The 24591-nt window shown below is 38.8% G+C and overlaps 2 protein-coding genes across 6 annotated transcripts in view; both read right to left on the bottom strand.

Annotated features, from left to right (window-relative positions):
• Nucleotides 1-9079: 9079 nt before the first annotated feature.
• CTSK (cathepsin K) lies at nt 9080-21878 on the bottom strand. 2 transcript variants are annotated; one of them, XM_004435974.3, is made up of 8 exons: nt 20505-21878; nt 18848-18971; nt 17993-18115; nt 17753-17908; nt 16259-16477; nt 12448-12613; nt 12073-12178; nt 9080-9868 (listed from the first exon to the last, which is right to left on the bottom strand). In XM_004435974.3, exons 2-8 carry the CDS (start codon nt 18968-18970, stop codon nt 9769-9771), a joined length of 993 nt encoding a protein of 330 aa, XP_004436031.1. In that variant the 5' UTR covers nt 18971; nt 20505-21878; the 3' UTR covers nt 9080-9768. The 2 variants fall into 2 exon arrangements, with proteins under 2 accessions (XP_004436031.1, XP_014647269.1); XM_014791783.2 differs by having other exon boundaries at nt 18848-21878.
• A 140-nt stretch (nt 21879-22018) lies between these two features.
• The window catches only part of ARNT (aryl hydrocarbon receptor nuclear translocator), a 63261-nt gene continuing 60688 nt past the window's right edge, over nt 22019-24591 (bottom strand). For all 4 annotated transcript variants that reach the window (XM_087443758.1, XM_087443762.1, XM_087443764.1 and 1 more), the window contains one exon: nt 22019-24050. In XM_087443758.1, the coding sequence (XP_087299884.1) occupies nt 23961-24050 (90 nt within the window). In that variant the 3' untranslated portion in view covers nt 22019-23960. The remainder of the gene's footprint in view (nt 24051-24591) is intronic.

Genomic DNA, 24591 nt, shown 5'->3' with positions numbered 1-24591 from the left:
CAACATTCCAAAACTGTAAATTGGACTTTTGCACAGTAGGTTCCTTTGAAATGGGGCACACTTGCTGTTGCAAATTTATTTAACTAGAGAGATTAAAAACAAAACACAAGGAAATCTGCAATAGTGCATTACTAAATCTCATCTAGAATGCTGTCTCCCTTCCATCACAGATGAAGAAACATCTCCTGAATTATGTGGAAAAGGGAAATGAAAGCAGAATGAGGAAGTCTGGTGTCTTCTCGAGGTTTTAAAGTCACCATCTCTTAGCCTCATGTACCCTGAAAGTTAGCTGCTTCAAGTTTCTCTGAGAAGCTATCTTACTAGCCTTAAAGAAAAGGATTCTGAAATTTAGGATGATACTGATGCTAGTTTTATTCTCTGTTAATTTACCCAAGTGATTAACTTTGTGCTAGGAATTTAATAACAGACATTATTTCCATAGTTAAAATAGCTCACTTGTTGCTGACCCTTCTGCCCAAGAAATACACAAAGGTAAGATGAAAAATACTGTTAATAGAGTCTAGAAAACTAGAAAACTAATTAACTCGATGTTAAAATTATCCACTTTACACGTTTTGAAGAAGAAAATAGGATTCTTGAATCATTGGGAAAAAGAATGTTCTAAATTGAACATATACATTATTTATAATACTTTTCCGTAAAGATTATCTGCTTGGTGCATTATTCACTGGAAATGTTTGATCCCAGTAGACATCCCCCATTATCCTGGGTGCTTCTCTCTGTCACCTGGCAATGTGGGCTCAAAGAAGGAAGGTTAGTTTTACCATGAGATCAAAACAAGACGTAACTAAGGAGTACTTGGGGTGTCAAAGATAAGGCCCTTCCCCCAACAAGTATATAAAAATGGTTGTGAGACACTTGACGTCTTACAATCAATTGCAAGGTAAGTCATAAGAAATTTGTTAATAATAATAAAGTATCAAAATTTGCAAGTGATATACTTAAAAATTAATTAGAGCAGATTCAGGTTATCTCTGTAATGACATCACTTTGATATACGTGCATTCCAGTATGCTTTCCGGGAGAGGAAAGGGGAGTTTATGGATAGCTACCAGAGACTGACGTTATATTGTGAGTGTACCCATGGAAACGTATCACAAATGTGAACAACATTTGTCCTCTCTGTAGAGGTGGAGGAAAGTTGAGAATACCTGAGCTTAAGGATGTCTGAAAGTATACATTATTTGTTTTTGTCACCTAGCTTCCATTTTTCCTTCTTGTGGCAATAGCAGTCTGATTTTAAAGTGGGGACCCCTCCACACACACACACACTCCTGGGCTTAAAGATAGAAGCAAATTCACCCCTAGCTTCAGGGTTGGGTGTAGGTCCCAAGGCTAGCCCATTAAAGCTTTGCATCCCTCTGGCTACAGTAACTAGAAACAAAATCTTTGGCTGTGGTAACTACCAGAAGAAATTAAACCAAGGCTACTGAGCTTTTATGGGAACTGTATTACCAAAGAAACCCCAAGCCTCACAGTCTATTGCCTTTTTAGACTCCCAGTTTGTACCACAGCTAAAGTTGAGTAGTCGGTCTCCCCAAAGGGCATTTACCCCATGCCCACCTGTGGCATAGCTATGGAGAATAAGAGACAAGCAAGATCATCTAGCAGGAAGAACCAGGAGCCATGGTGGATGATAAAGAAGATCCCCACAGAGAACAAACCTGGAGGTTCCCAGTTGGCTGGCCAAGAAACTCACTCCACTGCCAGGGATGGAGTCTTCCATATTCCTGTCTAGCAGGATATAATATATGCTATGGACCAATGATAACCATGTACTATTTTCCATCCATTCTCCCATTTCCAGAATTAGACTTTTCATTGTAGTTACCCTGTTCTTCTCCATCATTTTTTAGATATACTGGATATAGATAAAAACTTAAGTTTTAGGTTGCCAGGTCTCAAGGTCCATATCCAAACTTGATATGGAAGGCTGTATACATCAGCGCAAAATCCTGGTCTTAGAGCTAAACACAGTAACCAGGTAAGGCCCTGGGTTGTCTCACTGGGGAGAGGACATTGGTAAGTACTCTTTTATGTAGGTATGAACATTTTTTAACAACAACCATTCACCCCTCACTTCCTTTCCAGCAGAATTCTAATTTTGTTTAGAGAACCACTCTCCATAGGGCCATGGGCTGAAATGAAGTCAGAGAGGTAGCCTGGGACCAGATCATCCTTGTAGGCTACTTAAGAATTTTGTATTATATTCTAAATTCACTAAAATATAAGCTCAATGAAGTCATGGATTTTTGTCACTGCTGAATTCCCAGAACAGTGCCTAGCTTGTTAAATAAATGAAAGTATAATGGGAGGGCTTTGCACAGGGGAGTGATGTGATCTGCTGTACAGAGAATAGACTATAGTGTGGGCTACAGTAAAGCAGAGTGTAGCATTGAAGTAGGGAAGTTAGTAGGGTTACCACAGAAGTCCAGGGGAGAAATGATGGGGACTTAAACTGGGGGTCTGGGGGGGTGTTGTGGTGGAGGTAAAGAAGTGGCTAGATTCATATTGTATTTTGAAGATGGAGGGAGAGAATTTGCTAATATAGACTGTAAGAGAAGCAGAGAAGACAGGAATAACAACAAAACAGTGATTGAGCAATGTTTAATTCAGAATTACATGGCTGGATAATAAAGCTTTAAATAGTCACTAGAACTTCTCTTTTTGATTTTTTTTTAATTGTGGTAAAATATACATAACATAAAATTTACCGTTTTAACCATTTTTAACTATATAATTCAGTGGCATTAAGTACATTCACAATGTTGTGTAACCATCGCCACATTTATTTTCAGAACTTTTTTGTTTCAAATAGACTTTATTTTTTAGAGCTGTTTTAGGTTCACAGCAAAATTGAGCTGAAAGTACAGAGTTCCAATATACTTCTTGCCCCCACACATTCATAACCTCCCCCACTTAGAACTTTTTCATCATTCCAAACAGAAGTTTTGCACCCATTAAGAAATAACTCCTCAGCCCCTGGTAATGACCCCAGCCTATTCTACTTTCTGTATCTATGAATTTGCCTATTTTAAATACCTCATATAAGTGGAATCATTTGTCCTTTTGAGTCTGGCTTATTTCACTTATCATGTTTTCAGTGTTCTTTCATGTCGCAGTATGTATCAACATTTCATTCTTTTTTTAAAGGCTGAGTGATATTCCATTGCATGCATATACCGTATTTTGTTTATCCATTCATCTGTTGATGGACATCTGGGTTGGCTCTACCTTTTGGCTATTGTGAAGAACGCTGCTAAGAACACTGGTGTACAAGTATCCGTTTGAGTCCCTGCTTTCAATTCTCTTGGATGTATAGCTAGGAGTGGAACTCCTAGATCATACGGTAATTCTATGTTTAACTTTTTGAGGAACCCTCAAACTGTTTTACATAACAGTTGCACTATTTTGCATTCCCACCAGCAAGGTACCAGAGTTCCAATTTCTCCATATCCTTGCCACACTTGTTAAAAAGTTAATATCCATCCTAATGTGTGTGAAGTGATACTTCACTGTGGTTTTGATTTGCATTTCCCTAAAGGCTAGTGATGAGCGTATTTTCATGTGCTTATTGATCATTTGTACATCTTCTTTGGAGAAATGTCTATTCAAATCCTTTGCCCATTTTTGCTTTGGGCTGTTTGGTTTCTGTTGCTGTTGAGTTGTAGGAGTTCTTTATGTATTCTGGATATTAATTCCTTAACAGATATATGATTTGCAGACATTTTCTCCCATTCTGTGGGCTGTCTTTTCACTCTCTTGAGTGACACTTTGATGCACAAAAGTTTTGAATTTTGATGAAGTCCAATTTATTTTTTCTTTTGTTGCTTGTACTTGTGGTGTCATGTCTAAGGCAAGATCAGGAAGATTCATCCCTATGTTTTCTTCTAAGAGTTTCATAGTTTTAGCTCTCACATTTAGGTTTTTAAACCATTTTGAATTAATTTTTATATATGGTGTGAGGTAGCATTCCAACTTCATTTTTTATATATGGTTGTCCAGTTATCCCAGCAGCATTTGTTGAAAAGACTATTCTTTCTCCTGTTGAATTGTCATGGCACCTTTGTTGAAACTCAATTGAACATAAATGAAAGAGTTAATTTCTATATTCTCAATTTTATTCCATTGATCTATATGCCTATACTTATGCTAGTAATAACACTGTCTTGGTTACTATTGGTTTGTAGTAAGTTTTGAAATTGGAAGGTGTGAGTCTTCCAACTTTATTCTTTTTGAAGATTGTTTTGGCTATTCTGGGTCCTTCGAATGTCCATATGAATTTTAGGGTCAGCTTGTCAATTTCTACAAAGAAGCCAGCTGAGATTTTGATAGGGAGTTTTAAAATCTATAGATCAATTTGGGGAGTATTGCCATCTTAATGATATTGTATCTTCTAATCCATGAACATAGACTGTCTTTCCATTTATTTAGGTCTTCTGAATTTCTTTCAACAGTGTGTTGTAGTTTTCAGAGTATAAGATTTGCACTTCTTTATTTTTTATTTTACTTTATTTTTTTACTGAGGTCTAATTGACATACAACATTATATTAGTTTCAGGTGTACAATATGATTCAATATTTCTATATATAGTCATGCATTACATAATGATGTTTCGGTCAATGACAGATCACATATAAGATGGTGGTTCCATAAGATTAGTACCGTATAGCCTATGTGTGTAGTAGGTTATATCATCTAGGTTCGTGTAAGTATACTCTATGATGTTTGCATGATGACAAAATTGCCTAACGATGCATTTCCCAGAACTTGGCTTAATTTCTGTCATTAAGCAATGCATGACTGTACTGTGAATTGTGATCACCACAATAAGTCTAAATAACATCTGTCACCACACATAGTTACAAAATTTTTTTTCTTATGATGAGAACTTTTAAAATCTACCCTCTTAGCAACTTTCAAATATGTAATACAGTATTATTAACTATAGTTGCCATGCTGTACATTATATCCCCATGACATTTATTTTATAACTGGAAGTTTGTTGCATTTCTTTAGCTAAATTTGTTCCTGAGTATTTTATTCTTTTTGATGATTCTATTTAATTCTTATTGTAAATGGAATTGTTTTCTTAATTTCATTTTTAGTTTGTTCATTGCTACTATATAGAAATAAAATTGATTTTTGTATATTGATTTTGTACCTTGCAACTTTGCTGAGCTCCTTTATTAGTTCTAACAGTTTTTCAGTTAATTCCTTAGAATTTTAGACATATAAGATCTTGTCATCTGCAGAAGCATGGCATCCTTATCCTGTTAAATCTACACATAGAGTCTCGGAAAACAAGCCTTTAGGCAATAAATGGCCAGAGGTGAAGAACTAGATTCCTGAAGTCCTTGGACAAACTCAACTTGTAAGTATTATGAAACCTGTCAATGACTCATAGAGGCTTTTCAAGGGCAGAAGAGCCTGAGAGTTCAGCCAAAAGGATATGTACTGTAAAAGAATAAAACTGCCCAGGACTTCTGTAGTACCTGTACCAATGAAAGTATAATGAGCTGTCAGTTGTAAGTTTTCATTTTCTCCTCATAATGTCTGTGAAGGAAAGTAAGAAACAGAGTATATTGTAGTAGCTAAGAGCACTAGGACCTTGAATTCAGAAAGAACAAGTAATCAGCTCAATCCAGAGTATGAAACATTCTACTGGACAAATGACCTGGCTTCTCCATGAAAGCAATTACAAGAAAAAAAAAAGTAAGTATGTTTGGGGAGAGTGTGGGTACAGAAAATGACTGTCAAAGAACACAGCAGACTTAATAACAACCAAATGCAATGTATAAATCTGTTGGATACTAATTTGAGTAAACTAACAGTTAAAAGATACCTTTAAACAATTGAAGAAGTTTTAAAATGTACTAAATATTAAATGATATTAGGAAACAATTATTAATTTTGTTAGGTGTGCTAATGGCATGGTGGTTATATAAAAAAAAATTCCTCACTCAGAGATGTATAATGAAGTATTTATGAGTAAAATATCTGGAATTTGCTTTAAAATACTAAAAAAAAAAAAATGGAGGCGGGATAAATGAAACAAGATTGGAAAATGTTGATAATTGTTGAAGCTGGATGATGAGTACATGGAACTTCACTCTGCTACTCTCTCTCTCCTTTTGTATATGTTCGAAATGTTCCATAACATAAAGTTAAACATAATAATAATAAAATTTATAAAAGAAGATAAAAAGCAGAAAAGATCTGGGTCTGCATCCTGGCTCAGCCAGTTACTAGCTAGCTTACCTTCAGCAAGCTATTTGATATCTATAAAATGGCAATAATAAGAGTACTGTGTGTAAAGAATTTAACATGGCATGGGCTGCATAGTAAAGCTCAATAAATGTTAGGTAATATTGCTATTATGAAAGAAAAATTATATAATGAGAGATTTAATTATATGATCATTTTAAAACTTCTTTGTGTCAAAATATCAGTCATTAATTGCAGTATTTGTAACTGAGAACACTGGAAATAATATAAATGTTAATTTATTAGGGTTTACGTATGATTTCCTTCATTAAGTAGTAGATAATAACAACAATAAACAAACACATAGGGACAGAGATTGGATTGGTGGTTACCAGAGGGGAAGGGAGGAGGGAGGAGGGTGAAAGGGATAATTCGGTACATGTGTGTGGTGATGGGTTGTAATTAGTATTTTGGTGGTGAACATGATGTAATCTATGCAGAAATAGAAGTACAATGATGTACACCTGAAATTTTTACAATGTTATAAACCAATGTTACTGCAATAAACAAAAAATTAAAAAATTTATTAGGGTTTAGTTAAATAATTTATGTACATCTTTACAGGGGAATTTCATGCATCTATAAAAATAATCATGTTTCTAGGTCAGGATCTATCAGCTCCATTGCTTATCATCATTTTGGAGATATTATCTAATGCAAACAGATAAGAAAGAAATTAGAGGTAAAAATCAGAAAGAAAGGGGTAAAATTTACCTCTATGGATGAAACACTTATGTACTAAAAAAAAATCCCAGAGAATCAACTGAAAAACACATAAACAAAAAGAGAATTCAAGGTAAGGTAGCTGAGTACAAAAACTAATATAACAGAAATCAATAGCTTTCAAATATACATCTAATTAGAAAGTATATTGGAAAAGACCCCATTTAAACTGAAAAAATCATACTAAAGATAAAATTCCTAGAAAAAAAGTTAGCAAGAAATGAGCAATATCTATAAGAAGGGCACAAAAGAATACTTGAAAAAATATAAAGGCACCTCTTATTCTTAGATGGAAGATTCAATAGTATAAAGAGGTCAATTTTCCCTAATTAAGATATAAATTTGATGTGATCCAAATAAAAATACCAGCAGGATTTTTAATAACTTGATGAGCTGATTCTAAAGATCACATGGAAAAAATAAAAAGCAAGAATATTCAGGAAAAATTCTAAAAAAGGAGAATAATAAGGAGAAGACTAACCTTATTAGATATTAAAACACATTATAAATGTGTAATACTGGTCATTATATCTATACTGTGTATAGACATACATATTAATGTACCAGAATAGAAAATCTAGAAATAAACCCAAATACATATAGGAATGGAGTAAATTTGTTGCCCACATATCCATACGAAAGGAAATTCTAAAGGATATTCTTTAGGCAGAAGGAAAAAATTCCAGATCAAAATAACAGAACTGTATAGATTTCTCCAGTGGGGAGTGAGACATCTCTCAAGCTTGTCTTTGGTCCTTTCAAAGCTCAACAAAAACTACTTTCAGGTTGCTGAACGTGCTCTCTCATTCCTACACACTTGAATATGCTATGCTTTGGGTCTAGAAAGCTGTTTTTCACCTACCCTATCTGCCAAACTCATACTCAAGCTTCAAAAAAGTTCAGGAGTCATTCTTCTGTGAAGTATTCCTTCTTCGAGAAGAAATAGAATACATGCAGTGTCTCCTTAAGTGTTGACTTTCCTCCAATTTCTTGCATTTCCATTTTGTTCTTCATCTGTTATTTGTTCTTTACAACACTACCAGAGGAATACTGCTAAAATATAGATTTGATTATGTCTCTCTCGTGTTCAAAAATATTTGATGCTACTAATATGCCTGTGTGTCTATAAAATAAAGTATGAACTTCTTGGGACATGGGAGGCATTCAAGGCTATCCAGGATTCACCTCCAACCTACTTTTCTCACGTCGGCTCTACCACGTATGCCTTTGCACTCTATCCTTGAGCCACCCCAGCCCTCACCATTCACACACACAGCTCTCTGGGTACCTTTGTTCACCCAGAGCCTTTGGCTTGATATGCCCTCTCTCCCCTCAACCTGTCCCCCTGTCCTGTCTTCTCTGCCCTTTCAGATCCTTCAAAGCTCTGTTCTCAATGAAGCCTCATCTAAAATCCCATTAAGAATTAATGACTCATTCCTGAGCTTGCATAATTAGTATTTATTTCATTATGGTTGGTATTATTAGTTGTTTATATGTCTGTCACTAGTCTATAACATTCTTTACGTCAGGGCCATGTCTTACTAATTTGTTTCATCCTCCTGGCTTTAAATACACTGCTTACCACATGGTAATAAATATTTACATACAAAAATAAATAATTTTTGCATAGAATGAAATAAAATACTGCCTGACATATGGTAAGCATTCAATAAATATCACCTCTTTCTAGTGGTAATAATAGGTGCTCAATAAACATTTTATGAAAAATGGCAAAACCAGTTGTGTTGATTTATTACTAGCCAGCTAAGTTCTTTAGAATTAATACTGCTTGGAAACCATTAGAAAGAGCTTCAACTTCCTCTTTTGGTGACAGCAAAAGTTTAGGTTCTAGAACCTCAGAAAGGGCCTTAGATATTTTTCAAGACCCAGGTTCATGTGTCAATCTGGTCCCCCTACAGATAGAATTAAATATTGAAGTCTCCTTATATCCATTTAATCCCTGAAACATAGTACAGTTCTTAGTATAAGTAAGTACTTAATAAATGTTGGTTGAAGGAATGAACAAATAAATGAATTAGGAGTGAATTGTTTATATGACAGTCTCTCCAAACAAACTATGAGCACATCAAGTATAAGGAATATGTTTTATTCATCTTTTTGTCTCCAGCACCTGGCACAGTATCCAACACAAAATCAATGTTTACTAAATAGCTATTTACTAAATTACAGACAAGAGATAAATACTTGCTTTACTTTAAAAATGCAAAGAAGGACAAAGAAAACACATTTCTTGTATCATGTAAACTTGCACCAAAGATTTATGAATAGATTTATGAATTGGGGTGAAAAACATAGAAATTTCTACCTTGAGGGTATAGAAGAAGTAAACTTGGAAACTGAGAAGTCAGGTCATCTTAGTCCTCTAGATTGGTTAAAGCTAACTAGTCCCTGTGAATGAGAATCTAGCCTATCTGAAGATCTCTAGCCTCTAACTATTTGCACAGAGTTAGCCCCAGAACAACACAGTCAGGGCAGGCTGTGGTCACATCTCTTAGCCTGAGAACGCACACCTGTTAGGGAAATTCCTACTGTGGCCACAGTGAAAGGCCTTGGGTGGAGAGAAGGAAAGTAGAAAAAGTGTCACTTGAAGCACAAACAAATGGGGAAACTGAACAGACAATCTCTGTATCATGACATCTGCTTCAAGAAAGGCCACCAACTCCCTTCCAAAGTACATCAGTACTTGCACTATCGTGGAAGGAATGGAAGAGCAGGATGGGGTTGGCTGGTTGAAGTCACATCTTGGGGAAGCTGGCCAGGTTGGCAATGCCACAAGCGTTGTTCTTATTCCGAGCCATGAGGATATAGCCTTTGTTTCCCCAGTTTTCTCCCCAGCTGTAGGACCAATCAAGGAAAATACTTAGTACTCTTGGTTTATTTATTCATTAAAACACTGGGTATTGTGCTAGGTACTGATGGTATACAAAAATGAATAAGACTGTTTTTACCTTTAAAGAGTTTCAAATCAAGAAATGGAGAGAAGGCATAATGCTATAGGTCTCAAAGGTAGGAAAGATTGCTTCTGATCAAAGGGATCAAAGAAGGCTGAATGTAAGAGGTGGCATTTGAGCTGAGCCCAAAGGCTGAATAGAATTTAGACTTGTGGAAATGGGATACCCCTGGAGGAGTATGAAATGAGTAATAGAGGCAGGAAAGCATAGGCATGTGTTGAGATCATGTGGCTGAAAAATAGGACACCTGACAGGAAAGGTAGATTGAGATCAGGTTGAATTATCTTTGCTGCCAGGCTAAAGAGTTTGACTATGTGACCATTATAGTGGGAGAGACACTGAAGGTTTCTGATTGGGAGAGTGATATGATCTGATTCGTGTTTTAGGAAGAGTAATCTTGAAAATGTGAGTCTAGAGCATAAGAAAGAGGCAAGAGAGGCTGAAGCTGGTGATCTTGGTTTGGGAGTAAACCCCACAGGAGAGATGAATGAAGCTATGAGAATGGATAAGATTGCTAAGGAAACAAGTGAAGAGAATGGAAGACTAGAGAGAGAGACAGGGAGGGAGAGAAAGAGAGACAGACAGACAGACAGACGGAGAGAGAGGGGAGATTGGTTTATATATCTTCCTAAGTTGTTTTCATGAGTTTTCTGTCCTTTTTCTCCAACCAGCAAATTCTCCACTTACCCAATACATTTTACTTAAGACCAGTACTCTACCTCTGTTCCCTTTTCCAGGGGTCCCCAGTGATCCTGATCCTACCTGTGTTTGCCCCTTATTCCTCCCAGCTCTCTCGGATGCAGCCCTCCACCCTTGGCACATGATCAAGAAAGCACAGGGTAAGTGCTTGGGACTGGGAGTCGAGAAAAGAACAACACAGGATATAATCTGTGGGAGAAGGAACACCTTCTTAGAAAGGTGTTCAGGCTCACCGTTAGTTGGAACCGTGATATAAAAAGTTGCTTCATGTTTGAAGCAACTCCCAGCCTCGCATTCTATCCTACCAGCCTTCTAGGTAGCAGCCCAACTTGGTTACACCACTGCTTTGGCTGTGAACTCCCCAGAGTCAGGGACTCCTGCTCCTTGAAGGGCACCAAGGACAGAAAATTTAGTCAGTGCTGCTGCTAGGCTGGTGTTGACCAATGAGGAAAGGAAAAGTATAATTCTCATAGATCTGTCCCCCCAAAGTCACAGGGGCTAAAGAGAAATGGGAAGCCAAGGTACCCTGTAGTTTTATTTCTTCCAGTAATAGGGAAGGAAACAGTAATTTTTTGTTGTTGTTCATCTCTCTTTTCTGAAAAGCGTTTCTCTTTGCAGATTTCAAAATCTTTGGTGAGTTTTTTGTGTGTGTGTGAGGAAGATTAGCCCTGAGCTAACATCCATTGCCAATCTTCCTCTTTTTGCTGAGGAAGACTGGCCCTGGGCTAACATCTGTGCCCATCTTCCTCTACTTTATATGTGGGATGCCTCCATAGCATGGCTTGATAAGCGGTGTGTAGGTCCGTGCCCAGGATCCAAACCCCGGGCCGCTGAAGGGGTAACCCCACAAATTTAACCACTACAGCCAGGCTGGCCCCTGGTGAGTCCTTATACATGTCTATCCTAAGTGTATCTGGAAGGGCAAAGAGCTGCACAAAGGGACATTAAACTTTTACATTGTTCCCTACTGCTTATAGACAGACTGAGGATGGAAACCTCCCTAAGAAATTGATCACATTAGAGAAAAAAGAAAGAAAAAATATATAATTCCAAAGCTCCTGCTGCTTGTTGGTGCTACTTTATGTTCTGGTTAGTTAGGTCTGTCTTTCTTAGGGGCTATGAGATCACTGAAGGCAGACATCCTGCTCATTTGTTTGTGTACGTGACTAAGCACCTTGCACGTGGAGCAAGCTGCCCAATATGTGCTTTACATACTATTGTCTGACCATTAAATGTTAGAATTAATAGCCTCTGATTGGGAAGGTAGAATGGAAAAGTCTGAGGCAACTTTCTTTGATTTAAGAGAGAGAAGGGAAGATTGGGAAGTTGGAGTTGAGGCTGAGTGTTAAGAGAGTGATTGAACGACAAAAGTAGTGTTTCCATCATTACCTGTTTTTAATTATCCAGTGCTTGTTTCCCTTCTGGATTCCATATCCCACTGCCAAAACCGCATGGTTCAGATTATCGCTATTGCAGTTTTCATCATAATACACACCTAGGAAACAAACTGTCAAAGGTGAAACTTTCTGCAATCCAAGGGCCACCCTGTGGATCTCTCAGCCTAGGAGACCCTCTATATAATCCCGTCCGAGTGAGGAAGGTTTATGACAGAGATGCTCTGTGCTGTGGCGGCTGCTAATTTCTCTCTGGCAGACAGTCTGAATATGGAAACTAAGTACTGAAAATGCTCAGTGCTCTTGGAGAAGCTGCCAAGCCCACATTGTAAGAGACGGTTGATTGTGCTCTCTAGGAACAGCTCCTTACCTTTGCTATAAAACTGGAAGGAGGTCAGGCTTGCATCAATGGCCACAGAGACAGGTCCTACTCGAGCCACTGCCCTCTTCAGGGCTTTCTCGTTCCCCACAGGGATCTCTCTGTACCCTCTGCACTTAGCTGCTTTGCCTGTTGGGTTGTACATACAACTTTCATCCTGGAAAAAACAAGGTTGAAATAGGACTAGGACAGAGCAACAGGCAATGAATTGGTGAGAGAGAAACTCTACCAATGTTTTGAGTGATGTCAGTGAACTAACAGGGGCAAGCAAACTCGAGTCTCTAGAGAGGGTCTGTTCTCTCCTCACCATTTTAGACAACTACAAAAAAGAATAGGAAAAGTGGATGCCTTGCTACGTATAAAAAAATCATCTCCGGGTGATTTAAAAACATAATATGAAAGGAAACACCATAAAACTTAAAAGAGAGAGAGAGAGAGAATATTTTTATTACCTCAGGGTAGAGAAAAATTTCTGAAATAGGATTTTTTTAAAAGCACAAATCGTCTCTGGCCATGTAGTATATGTGAGCCTCAGAGGGCAGGGAGACACCAGCTGCTGTGTGGGGAGGAGGCCAATGCCAAGGGCCAGCTAGAGGGAGGAACCGGGCCCTATGCACATGTATCAGGGGAACTAGTGCAAGGCAAAGAGTTTTGGCTGGACTCTTGTGCTGTCATGAGAGACAGAGGTAAAAGCACATAACATGACACTAAAACAAATTAATAAAGAACTTAGCAATTTAGCCCTTGAAGTTCTTTATTTATTTATTTATTTTTGTGTGTGTGAGGAAGATCAGCCCTGAGCTAACATCCATGCTAATCCTCCTCTTTTTGCTGAGGAAGACCGGCTCTGAGCTAACATCTATTGCCAATCCTCCTCCTTTTTTTTTTCCCCCCAAAGTCCAAGTAGATAGTTGTATGTCATAGTTGCACATCCTTTTAGTTGCTGTATGTGGGACGCGGCCTCAGCATGGCCAGAGAAGCAGTGCGTCGGTGCGCGCCCGGGATCCGAACCCCGGGCCGCCAGTAGCGGAGCGCGCGCACTTAACCGCTGAAGCCGTGGGGCCGGCCCACCCTTGAAGTTCTAACACTATGTTTTGCAGGTATAGTTAAAAATGATATGTTTCATTGGCAAGCCACATGTATGGAATCTAAAGGCAACCCACGTCAGGGTGGTATAGTCTTTTTGGCAATTCATTTTCCCAGCAGACATGACCCCCTCGAAGCCCTAAAGCTGCATCTACAAGAATACATTATCTAAATATCCATATTGGCAGCATTTGACATAATATTCTAAAGTTACAATAGACTCTTGTCTTAATAATTTCTCAAGATTCCTTTGTTCTCTGCCATATGATCCAAACCCTTGATGCCTCCTAGTGCCAAAAATTGCACAGATCCAGAAGTAAAATAAATTATCTTCGGAATGGATTTCGAAGGATGCCATGCCATGATACTTGAAAGTCAGAATAACCTGCATTATAGCTGGAATGAACTTAAATTACTATATTATCTGGCTGCTGCCCTATCAGATCTCTTCTTTTTTAAATTTTATTTTTGTTTACGTCCCTCCATTCATTCACATGTTCCTGTGAGAAGAGAAGTTCTTTCAGTTTTGGACAAGAACTGTTTTTAAAAACTATAAAGTAGATACAAGAGAATAGTGGCCCAAGATTCATAATGTTAAAAATGGAACATATGTCTTATATGGCTAATTCTTCATTTTAATTGATTATGAGACCAAAATCATTCCACAGTGCTCTAAAATGCTGAAAAGAAATCATTTGAGGGGGCAGAAGAACAGAAATTAGAAGTCAAATTCTCCTTTTATTCCAAAAGAAGGTTTCAAATATTATGTAATTTTCATTTAAATTATTTAGAGTCTCTGAGCTATTAGTTAAAGTCTCTCTCAACAAACTGGTTAATATAGTACTGAATAAATGATGCAAGCTATGGATGAGTGATCGACTATTCTGATAGTATTTATTTTTCTTTAATATAGTTACACAAATCTTTAAATTGGCTGTCTGGATTAAGCAATACGGAAAAAATTATAAACATATATCTGTTTTTTGTATATACTGTTGGGATTTGTTTAATTTTTTGATATCAAGTGACAACAGAAAGTTGCCAAAAGAATATTTGACTTTTCAAAAAAGAATATTTTGCCATGTTCAGTTTATCTCACTAATTGGCCTGATGTATTCAGAATTAAAAAGCTAATCTGTTAGGGCAGCTTTAGTATGCTGCACCTTATAGTAGCAGTGCCAGAGTTCAAACATGGACTTGGGACCCAATATTTCTGAAAATAGTACACGGATTAAAGAAATTTTTTTCCAGGTACAACCTCCAATTTCTCTGCCTTATCCATCAAAGCTAAAAAACCATAACATGGAATAATAATGGGATGAAATTTACAAAAATAAAGTACTGTTTTGATGTGGCCAATGTCATGAGCATGTGTTGAAGTGACTTTACTCGGTAGGTTGTTGAGTATCCAGTGAAATGGATTTTTCAATCATTTACATTAATGAGTATTTTATTTCAGCCAGACATCATTTCAGATGACTAAACATGAATGAATAAAACTCATTGCTACTGGATTTTTTTAAAAGTGCAAATTTCAAAGGAAAAGATTAATAATTTTACTACACTAAAATTAAGAAATTTTCTGGATTGAAAGACCTCATAAAATGAGTAAAAAGACAAACATCAATCTATAACACACATAGTATTAGTATCCAAATATCTTTTAAAAATTCCTAAAAATCAGTAAGAAAGAGGAAAAAAACCTAATTAAAAATAGACAAACAACATAAATAGTCAATTCACTGAAGGTGTAAATCAGTGGGATTTCTTATACACTGCAGGTAGAATATAAATTTTTCCAAATACCTTGGTAAACAATTTGACATTAGCTAGTAAAGTAGAAGATGCACATACCCTAAGACTCAGACAATTCTGTTCCAAGGTATTATTTATATTCTAGTAAAGAAATTCTTGCACATGTGTATAGAACATATGCCTGGGAATATTTACTGTAGATAAACAGATCTGGTAGATAAATCTTAAGTCTGCTACATCTCTAGTGGTATGAATTTGAGTATGCTGTTTTATCTCCTGAAGCGTCAATTTCCTCACCGATAAAATGAGGACAAGTCTACCTTATAGGGCTGTTATGACGATTAAGTGAGAAAATGCACTAAGCACATGGCTTAGCACATAGTAGCCATTATTTTTATTACTCAAACTTGCTATTCTTGCTTCAAAGGCCCCTGTTGCAAAGGCCTCATATTATATTATTTATCAACCCCATGTATATAAAAAGCCCTCAGATCTCCTTCCTATTACTAAAAGATCTTATAGGAAGAAGTGAGTTGATCTCTAAAATTACAATAAATATGAAACAACTTGTTTTTTCTCTCATTTTATACTTTAGCATGTTAACTTACATAATTTGCTTAAATGTTCCCAAAACTCACACTGAAGTCATACAAAATAAAGACACATGATTCATGAAATTAGCATGGTAGGTTTAGGGATTCGTGATGGGAGTGGAGGAGTTGAGCTGAGGGTTATAGAGACCTACTCAGAGATCTATGGGATAACCTGTCCTGTTTTTTTCTCCAGGGCAGAGGGGCAGATAGGAGCTACGGTAGCCTAAGCTCCCTAAATTCTCCCAGATTGTGTGAATGTTCTTGGCCTTCTGTGGGAAATTATCCCATCAAGAAAGCAAGATAGGGTAACAGAAAACAATATCATGCTGGGGAAGGAGGAGCTGTATAATTGTGTGGGACAGTCTCACCTGTCCCACATATGGGTAGGCATCTTCAGAGTCAATGCCCCGGTTCTTCTGCACATACTGGAAGGCATTTGTCATGTAGCCCCCTCCGCAGCCATCATTCTCAGACACACAATCCACCAGGTTCTGGGGACTCAGATTTAAGAGTTTGCCAGTTTTCTTCTTGAGTTGTCCCTCCAGGGCACCCACAGAGCTAAAAGCCCAACAGGAACCACACTGACCCTGAGAGGCATAACAGAGAAACTGTCAGTCATTGCTGTTTACACTTGTTGTTTCTTCCCTCTACCTGCCTGATGAAATTCCATACATTTTATAAAGTCCAGGACACAAGTCCCCTTTGCTGCAAAGTCTCCCTATTTCCCTTCATTTAACACCTGTTGCATTGTTCTATTGCTATTGTTGCTATTGATAACTGTTGTTACTATTGTTACCGTTAGCTATAGCAAAGCAGAGTAGAGCTGGCTTTGCAACCCACTAGATAGGTAACCTTGGGTAAGTTACTAAACCTCCCTGTGCCTCAGTTTCCTTATTTTTAAAATGTGGATAATAATAATGTACTTAACGGGATTATGAGGATTAAAAAAGTTAATTCATGTAAAGGATTTATAAGTTTCTGACATAATAATCTCTCAAAAAGTGCTAGCTATTATTAGTAGTATTTGTTCAGCTAGATTGTAAACTTTTCTCTCTTTCCTGTTCTTTTTTTTTTTTTTTTTTGTGAGGAAGATTCACCCTGAGCTAAATCTGTTGCTAATCCTCTTCTTTTTGCTGAGGAAGATTGGCCCTGGGCTAACATCTGTGCCCATCTTCCTCTACTTTATATGTGGGACGCCGCCACAGCATGGCTTGATAAGTGGTGTGTAGGTCTTGTACCTGGGATCCGAACTGCGAACCCTGGGCTGCTGAAGTGGAGCGCGCGAACTTAACCACTACGCCACTGGGCTGGCCCCTCCTGTTCTATTTTTTTAGGACTGAAGATTTCTTGAGGTCACAGGTTATGTCTTAGTCATCTTGAGTCTCTACTGACTAGCACTATACCTGGTAGGTTCTGAAAATAAGTGTTTGTTGAATGAATGTTAAATCAATCGTTCATCTGGTTGATACAGTCAGTGTTGTTAACATTGTAGGAAAACTGACATTCTCAAGCTGGTAAGAATGTAAGATTGTAAAAACTTTTTTGGAAGGGATTCTCTGTGACCTAACAATTCCAATTTTGGGATTTATTTTGCATAAATATTTGTACATGTGCACAAAAATATATGCACAAGGGTGCTTACAGAAACAATATTTGTAAAAAAAGAAAAACCAGGACAACCTAAATGTACGAAAATAGCTGATGAGTTAAATATTGGAATAGGCTATATTCTCTTAGCATGGGGAGAGGTACCTTAATTCTTTGCCCCCCCCTTCCTGGTACCCTCCTACCTTAAGAACAAAGAAGAAAAAGGAAGAGGTCATGCCAGTTTACATACTCACACCCAGGAGTAAGGAGGGTACCTGGTTTTTGACAGGAGTAACATATCCCTTCTTTCGATAATCAATGGAGTCTGGGGCTCTGCCTTCCCAGTCTGGGAGATAGAGGGTGTCATTACTGCGGGAATGAGAGGGGGGTACTTTGAGTCCAGTCATCTTCTGAACCACTTCTTCACTGGTCTGGGACAAAAAAGAAAGAGGCCAGGCATAAGCAGGGAACTAAGGCACGCAGGGCAGGAAGCCAGGAGCTGAGGAGCAACTCACCATGTCCCCTAGGTGGTTCATGGCCAATTCATATGTATGGACACCAAGAGAGGCCTCAAGATTATGGATGGAAATATGCTTCAGGTTTTTTTCCCAAATTAAACGCCGAGAAATTTCATCCACCTAAACAGAGCATAGTCAGTACTAGCATAGACTGTGTCCTGTGTGCAAAGTTATGTATGTAATACTGTGCAGGTTTTCAGAAGAAAAGATGAAACTTAAAGAGAGTTTACAGTCTAGTTGGGGAACTGACCATGGGATTAATAACATGCAAAAATAAATATGTAAACAAATATAAATAGAATGCAAAGCTCTGGAGGGATGTATAGAAAAATTGCTTATAGATTAATAGCATTAATTTGAGAAGTCTTCCCAAAAGAGAAATATAAGACAGTTACAAAGAAAAGGAAGGATAGGGGGCCTGCCTGGTGGTGCAAGCGGTTAAGTGTGCTCACTCTGCTGCAGCGGCCCGGGGTTCGCCGGTTCGGATCCCGGGCGCGCACTGATGCACCGCTTGGCAAGCCATGCTGTGGCAGCATCCCATATAAAGTGGAGGAAGATGGGCATGGATGTTAGCCCAGGGCCAGTCTTCCTCAGCAAAAAAAAAGAGGAGGATTGGCAGATGTTAGCACAGGGCTGATTTTCCTCACAAAAAAAAAAAAAGGAAGGATAGGACTTGATGGAGGATGAGTTGAGGAGTAGGAAGGAAAACTATATGTTAAGAGCTAAAGAACAAGGACAAGTTTGCTTGGTTGGAGTGGTTCAAGTATTTGGATTGAAGAGAGTCTGGAAGCTACGACTGGAGGTCTCAGGTTCCAGCCCTCCCACCATGCTCCCCTCCGGGTCCCCAGGTACCTTGCTGTTATACTGCTTCCTGTAGGTCTTCTTCCATAGTTCCCATTGGGTGTCCAGTATCTCCTCAGGATATAGAGCAAAGCTCACCACGGGCAGCAGCAGTAGAACCTTGAGCCCCCACATTCTGGGGAAAAGGATAATTAGGAGAGACTCTTCCATTTGCCAAGGGTTTCTTAGCCTGACTTGGGATGAGGAAATAACTGGAGCCATATTCCCAGACAGGTGCTTCTCAACCTTTGGGAGTCAAAGACTCCTTTGAGAAGCTAACAAAATTTTGCAACCCACTCTAGTCCCTCTCACCAGAAAAATGTATGCACACACAATAATTCTGGGGACCCAAGTTAAGAATCCCTTCCTCCCAACCACAAAGCAAAGGAAAACTAGGCTTTATGAGGAAGGTAGACAAAGAATTGAGGGTGATTTCCATATGATAAAACAAACAATGGTAGTCAGAAGGGGTCTGGGGTCAGATGGGGTGCTGATACATCTGGTTCCAAGTGTTTTGATCTAGGGAGAATCAACATACACACACACACACACACAATTGCACAGACAACCAGAAAAGGGATAGAAAATGGACAATCAGGATGGGCCGAGCACCTGGCTCCCCCAGTGACCCCAGCAGACTTGGAGGAGATGGACAAGGTGAGTGAGTGCAAGGCGGGATGAATAGGGTTGGAGAATACACAAAGGAGAGATTTCCAGCTAAGTTTTGCTTCCTGATCATTTCTTCAAGGCACTCTTCTCTTCTTTGTCTGAGTTCTGACAGTTTTCCAGATCTTGCCAGGAGAGGACAAGGGAAGAGTTGACAGTATTTGCTATTCTCTGAGATGTTTACTGTCTCCTCATTCTTCTTGTGTTTTTCTTCCTCCTTTCTCTTCCTGCTCTCCCCTCAGGCAGGAAACTGTCCTAATCTCAACCAGCTGCTGTGGGCAGGAAGGTTTTCCTTTCTTTTCTGACACAAAAAACCTCTGTGACCGAGTCACAAGACATAAAGCCTCAGAACCAAAGTTTGTTAGAAGACTATTAAGACAGAAAAGCAATGTTCTATGATCATTAAATGCACGGCTTTTCAGAAGTTTACTCTAGCTTCACTCACTTCTTGCAGTGCCTTGAATTATGTGTCTTCCATTTTAAGAACAATTTAGTCTGTAGCAAGTCATACAGCTTGCATAATATTTGAATTTATAGCCCATTTTTTTTGTAATCTTTGCAAACTGGCAAAATGTCCAGCAGGACATTTAATATCTGGAGTGTTAAGGGCTTTGAGATGTCTCTGAGTAGGAAGTACTGAGCCCACCAGCTCCCTGCACCACTCCTCCTCCCCACTAGTCAGTTAACCCTTTCGGTACTTTTGGCCAAAAGAGAAAACCCTCCATAGAGAGGCCACTTTTTGAGGGATGGGCAAAGGATTCCTTATATTCTTTGCTTTCACTAACAACCATGCATATATATATACAAATCATAGAAGGAATCCTAACGATTTCCACGCAGATCTTTTTTGGCCAGGAAATGACCTAAGAAGGGCATCACTGTTTTCATCCACACAGCCTAAAAAGTTCATTTTGATTCCCAAGTCACTACATCCCTAATACTCCTAAAATGGAAAACTGGCAGGAATGAGAATCTAAAAGATGTAGGAAGTTGAAAACTTTACCTGCTGATGGGGATCTGTTTTCTGGGCTCGTTTCGGCAGGGAAGTGTGGATAATGTGGGCGGCTGACTAGGGGTGGTGGATTTATTCCATCAGGATTGCGGAAGTCATCTCCAGCTGCTGGCTGGAAAATTTGGATAGGGAAGGGAGGCGGGGACAGAAATGCTGAGAGAAGGGGGGTTAGGGAGGAGGAAAGGAGGCAGCAGATTTGCAGTGTTTCTGTGCGCATACGGAGTGTGTGCCAGGGTGGAGACTTGCTATTTAGTTTCACATGACTTGAGGCAGACCAAAAAAAGGCCTCAATACACATTACTCAAGTTGGGACTTACCTTCCCTTTGTTGGATAAATAGAAGGAAACAGTCCTGGTCTCCCCCATCTTTCTTCTTTATTATATGTTATTTATTACATTGGGGGATTACATCTCTTCCTGCCCTTTTCCTGTTATTACCCATTTCTCCAATTTTGAAACCTCAGTTTTCAACCTTGTGTCTGAATTTGTCACTTACATCAGGGATGAGGGAATAAACTCAAAAGGCTAGACAACAGTATGTATGAGAAGCCACAGGCTCCAAAATCATTTATATTTTATAAGCTTGTTGGCTAAAAGTTGTCACTGCTTCCAGGCAGGAAGCTCTCCTAGCCTAATATGGTTTTGCTGAGGAAGGATATGCCCAGAAAGTCCAGATGAAACCGGTTCTAAAGTAACCAAAAACAGTATCCTGGTTATTGATGACAGCACCTGAATCAGTGCCATAAGCACTGACAAACTCTCATGTGACTTCTTTGTTGCTAAAACTCTCAGATGGTGGGATGCCTGATGAACATTAGCTGTCCAATTATTAAAATCCCCGATCCAGATCCAGTCATATGAGCTTCTCCAAACGTTTCCCCCAATATCCAGGCATGTGACAGATCATAAGAGTCTAGTTCAATCCCTAAACCACATCCCCAAACTCCATTGTCTTCCCTAAACAGATATGGGGGAAGAGGAAAAGAGGGTCCTTTGAACAGAAAGGATAATACATGGGCTCTAGATTCAGTTTCTAGCTGGATTACAAACATAGACCGTCAAGAACACAGGTTTATGTCTGTGGGTTTTAAGATTTACTAATGAACCACATGGTCCTAGAGGGAAACCAGGTCCAGACCTGAATAGTTTAAATTTCCCCATCCCTAATTCCTTTTAATCCAGAAGAAGATGCCACACTGGGGGAAGGAATCCAGATGTGCCCTACTCCCCCTCTCCCGAGGACTAGGGCAATCCCCCAACCACCATCCCATGGTCAGATGTCCCTGCTGATTTTACTCAGAATGAGTCAGGATCAGGAGGACAACCAAGGAATGCTGAGTGATCACAGCCCTATGATTTCTGATTTCCTGAAATTACAGACACACTGTGCTTTATGTTTGTATATTTGGAGCTCAAGCTACAAATTCAACTAGTTGTGGGTGTTTGTTGTTTAGGAGCTGGAAAGGAATAATAAAGCCACAATCAAGATCACACAACACAAGCAAGTTTACAAAAGGAAAAAATATTTTGTTTTAAAATCTTTGCTACATGTCATTATTTTTGCCACTGTAAGGCTCAGCACAGATGCCAGCAGTACAGAAATGGCCAAGGACAAAACAAAACAATCAAAAATAAAACCCTGAAGGAAAAGCAGAAACAAAACCCCCAGAGCATCTTCTCCCTCCCCTCCCCTTCCCCAAAAGCCCTATAATAACTGTACAATATTATAGTCCTGATCACATTTAAAAAGTCGATTATTAAAAAACAAAGATTTCATTGGAAACTCAACTTTTTGGTTTCTTAAATTGTGATATAAATATATATGTATACTGTATGTGTGCACATAGAATAAAAAAATAAACTGTCTCCTTTTCCACTCCACTACCTGGCACCAGACTGGAGACAAAAAGGAGGGATACCCAGTAATGACATTCTCTCAGCCTCTCCAAGGCCATCTGTGCTCCTCAGTCCCCTATGGCTACATTTAATATGTCTTCTCCTTATTAATTCAGTCTTGCACTTAAGACACTGGCCTGAGCCAATTAAAAAAAAAAAAGGCTGATACACATGACTGTTACCTGAGGAAGGTAAAGAGTGAGAGTAGTAACCTGTATCCACATTTATATGGCTATAGTTAATTATTAAGTGACCCTGTTGGCATGGGAGTCCAGGTCCCATCTATCACATGGATTTATTACACTTGTACTATAAAGCAAAATCCAATCTCAAGATTGGAGAGGGAGCAAAGAGGAAAGAACTATAGGCCCAGAAGAGACCTGAATCTCAGTTTCTTGCCAGACTGGATACTTTGAGAATGCGATGAAAGAGGCTACTTTGCAAGAAGGCTTGGTATTTGGTTTAAACTCCAGCAGTAAGGAATTTCACTGGGATTGCTAATCCAAGAAGTTGAGTTTCCATGCAGAAATAACCTCTACATAACACACATCATATGTGATTCTGACAGAAAAATGCAGCATTATCCTTACGGCCAAGTATGGGGTTTCTGAAAGTGTTTATCTTGCCAGCCTATTTCTGTAACGTTTGCAGATCTTCCATATAAGGTGAGAGCACCAAAAGCCGGAATGACCCAGCTTTATCACTAAATATGTTCAATGACAGACCAACCATATCAACAGAAAACTTTATATATTTGCTTACGGTTGCATATTGGCTGGGCATAGATGTCAAGTGCAGCAAAGACATTTATTTAAATACTCTTTGGCTGCAATACTAAATGGAAAATACCTGGAAGATTTAACTCCTTAGGACTCTTTGAAAAATACACAGAAAGACAAAGATAAAATCTGGGACAAATTTTGCATAACTCCCTAATAGGGAGAGAGAAACAGAGACAGACATGCACACGTGCATGCGCCCCCACAAACATATACACACACACACACACACACACTCACTCTCTCTCTCATTTCCTCACTCATATTTCTTTCCAGAGGAATTGCTCACAGGCAGCACAAAGAGCCTATGCTCACTTCCTAAAGTCCCATATATACCTACCATGTTTCATGGTCCTCAAATATGAGGACATTTCTTCTCTCCCTGACCTTAGTCAGAATTTCTTTACAAAAACATGACATAGTATCCAAGGCAAACAGTGGATGTCAGGTTCTCCAACTTGCCCCTTGACCCTCGCACAAATTATCTCTGCACAAATTTCTGGTCGGCAGACATAAGGAAAGGCATTCTTAACCTCACCCAGCCTCAATTTTTCAAAGGGTCCCCAAAGCCTTGAGGATTCACTCCATTTCTTCTATAAATGTTATCTCAGAGAGGCAGGAGGGCAAGGGAAAGGTCAGAAGGGAAAGGGGGTACACATTAGGGGTGAGGGAAGGGAAGGGAGAGGAACTTTTATTCTGTTTACAGAAAGATTTGCTTTTTGAAAACAAATGGTGATTTTTCTCCCCTACTCCTTATCCTCACCCCAACAGTTCTATTCTGAAAAGGAGGGAAACATAGTTAGATCAGGAAATTCTTCATTGTTGTAGCTGTTACTCTGGTCTCCCAGCATGGACAGCATCTCCTAATAAGAGAAAAAGAATAAGTGTGAGTCACACACCTTGATCCCTCACACCTACGGAGCTCCTTCCCAACATTCCCCTGAACCATCATCCCTGGCCCCAGAGTTTCTGCTGTGCTGAATTCTCTTAGCCTTCCTTCCTCCCAGCAACTCTGACTCCCTTACTGACAACCTTTTTTCCTAGTCCCCTGTCTTCCTTCTACAGTTTCACATTCTTCCTCTTTTCTAGTCCTCAATATTTTCAAAGGGAGAAAAATCTGCTTACTACATTTCATATAACCCCCTATAGACACAGTGCATGTGGAGTATCTCTTATCCTATTTGTTTTTCACCAAAATGTGTTTTGCATTCTTTCAACCTGTGTTTTAAACTAGCTCTTCCTTTGTCCTGCCTAAGATTATTCCATTCATTCTTGCAGTCCCCTCAGGACTTATGTAAATCGACCTTTATAGTTATAATCAGTATGTATATACCCAAGCTACTATAAAGTGGGATGTGGTTCTCCTTGAATTGGCTAAAATTACTTTCTTTGACTTCTTCGCAT

Source organism: Ceratotherium simum, chromosome 2 (assembly GCF_057802395.1).
Source record: "Ceratotherium simum simum isolate JZ-2026a chromosome 2, ASM5780239v1, whole genome shotgun sequence".
Classification (NCBI taxonomy): Eukaryota; Metazoa; Chordata; class Mammalia; order Perissodactyla; family Rhinocerotidae; genus Ceratotherium; species Ceratotherium simum.
This window is presented reverse-complemented; position numbering and strand designations above follow the sequence as displayed.

Coding starts and splice junctions, on each gene's coding strand:
- CTSK (XM_014791783.2), bottom strand. CDS start 19,057: ATGGCTCCAGTTATTTCCTCATCCCAAGTCAGGCTAAGAAACCCTTGG. Junction 12,614..16,258: donor CCTACCCATATGTGGGACAG/GTGAGACTGTCC, acceptor TGTTTTTTCCAG/GATGAAAGTTGTATGTACAA. Junction 12,179..12,447: donor CTTCCAGTTTTATAGCAAAG/GTAAGGAGCTGT, acceptor TTTGTTTCCTAG/GTGTGTATTATGATGAAAAC.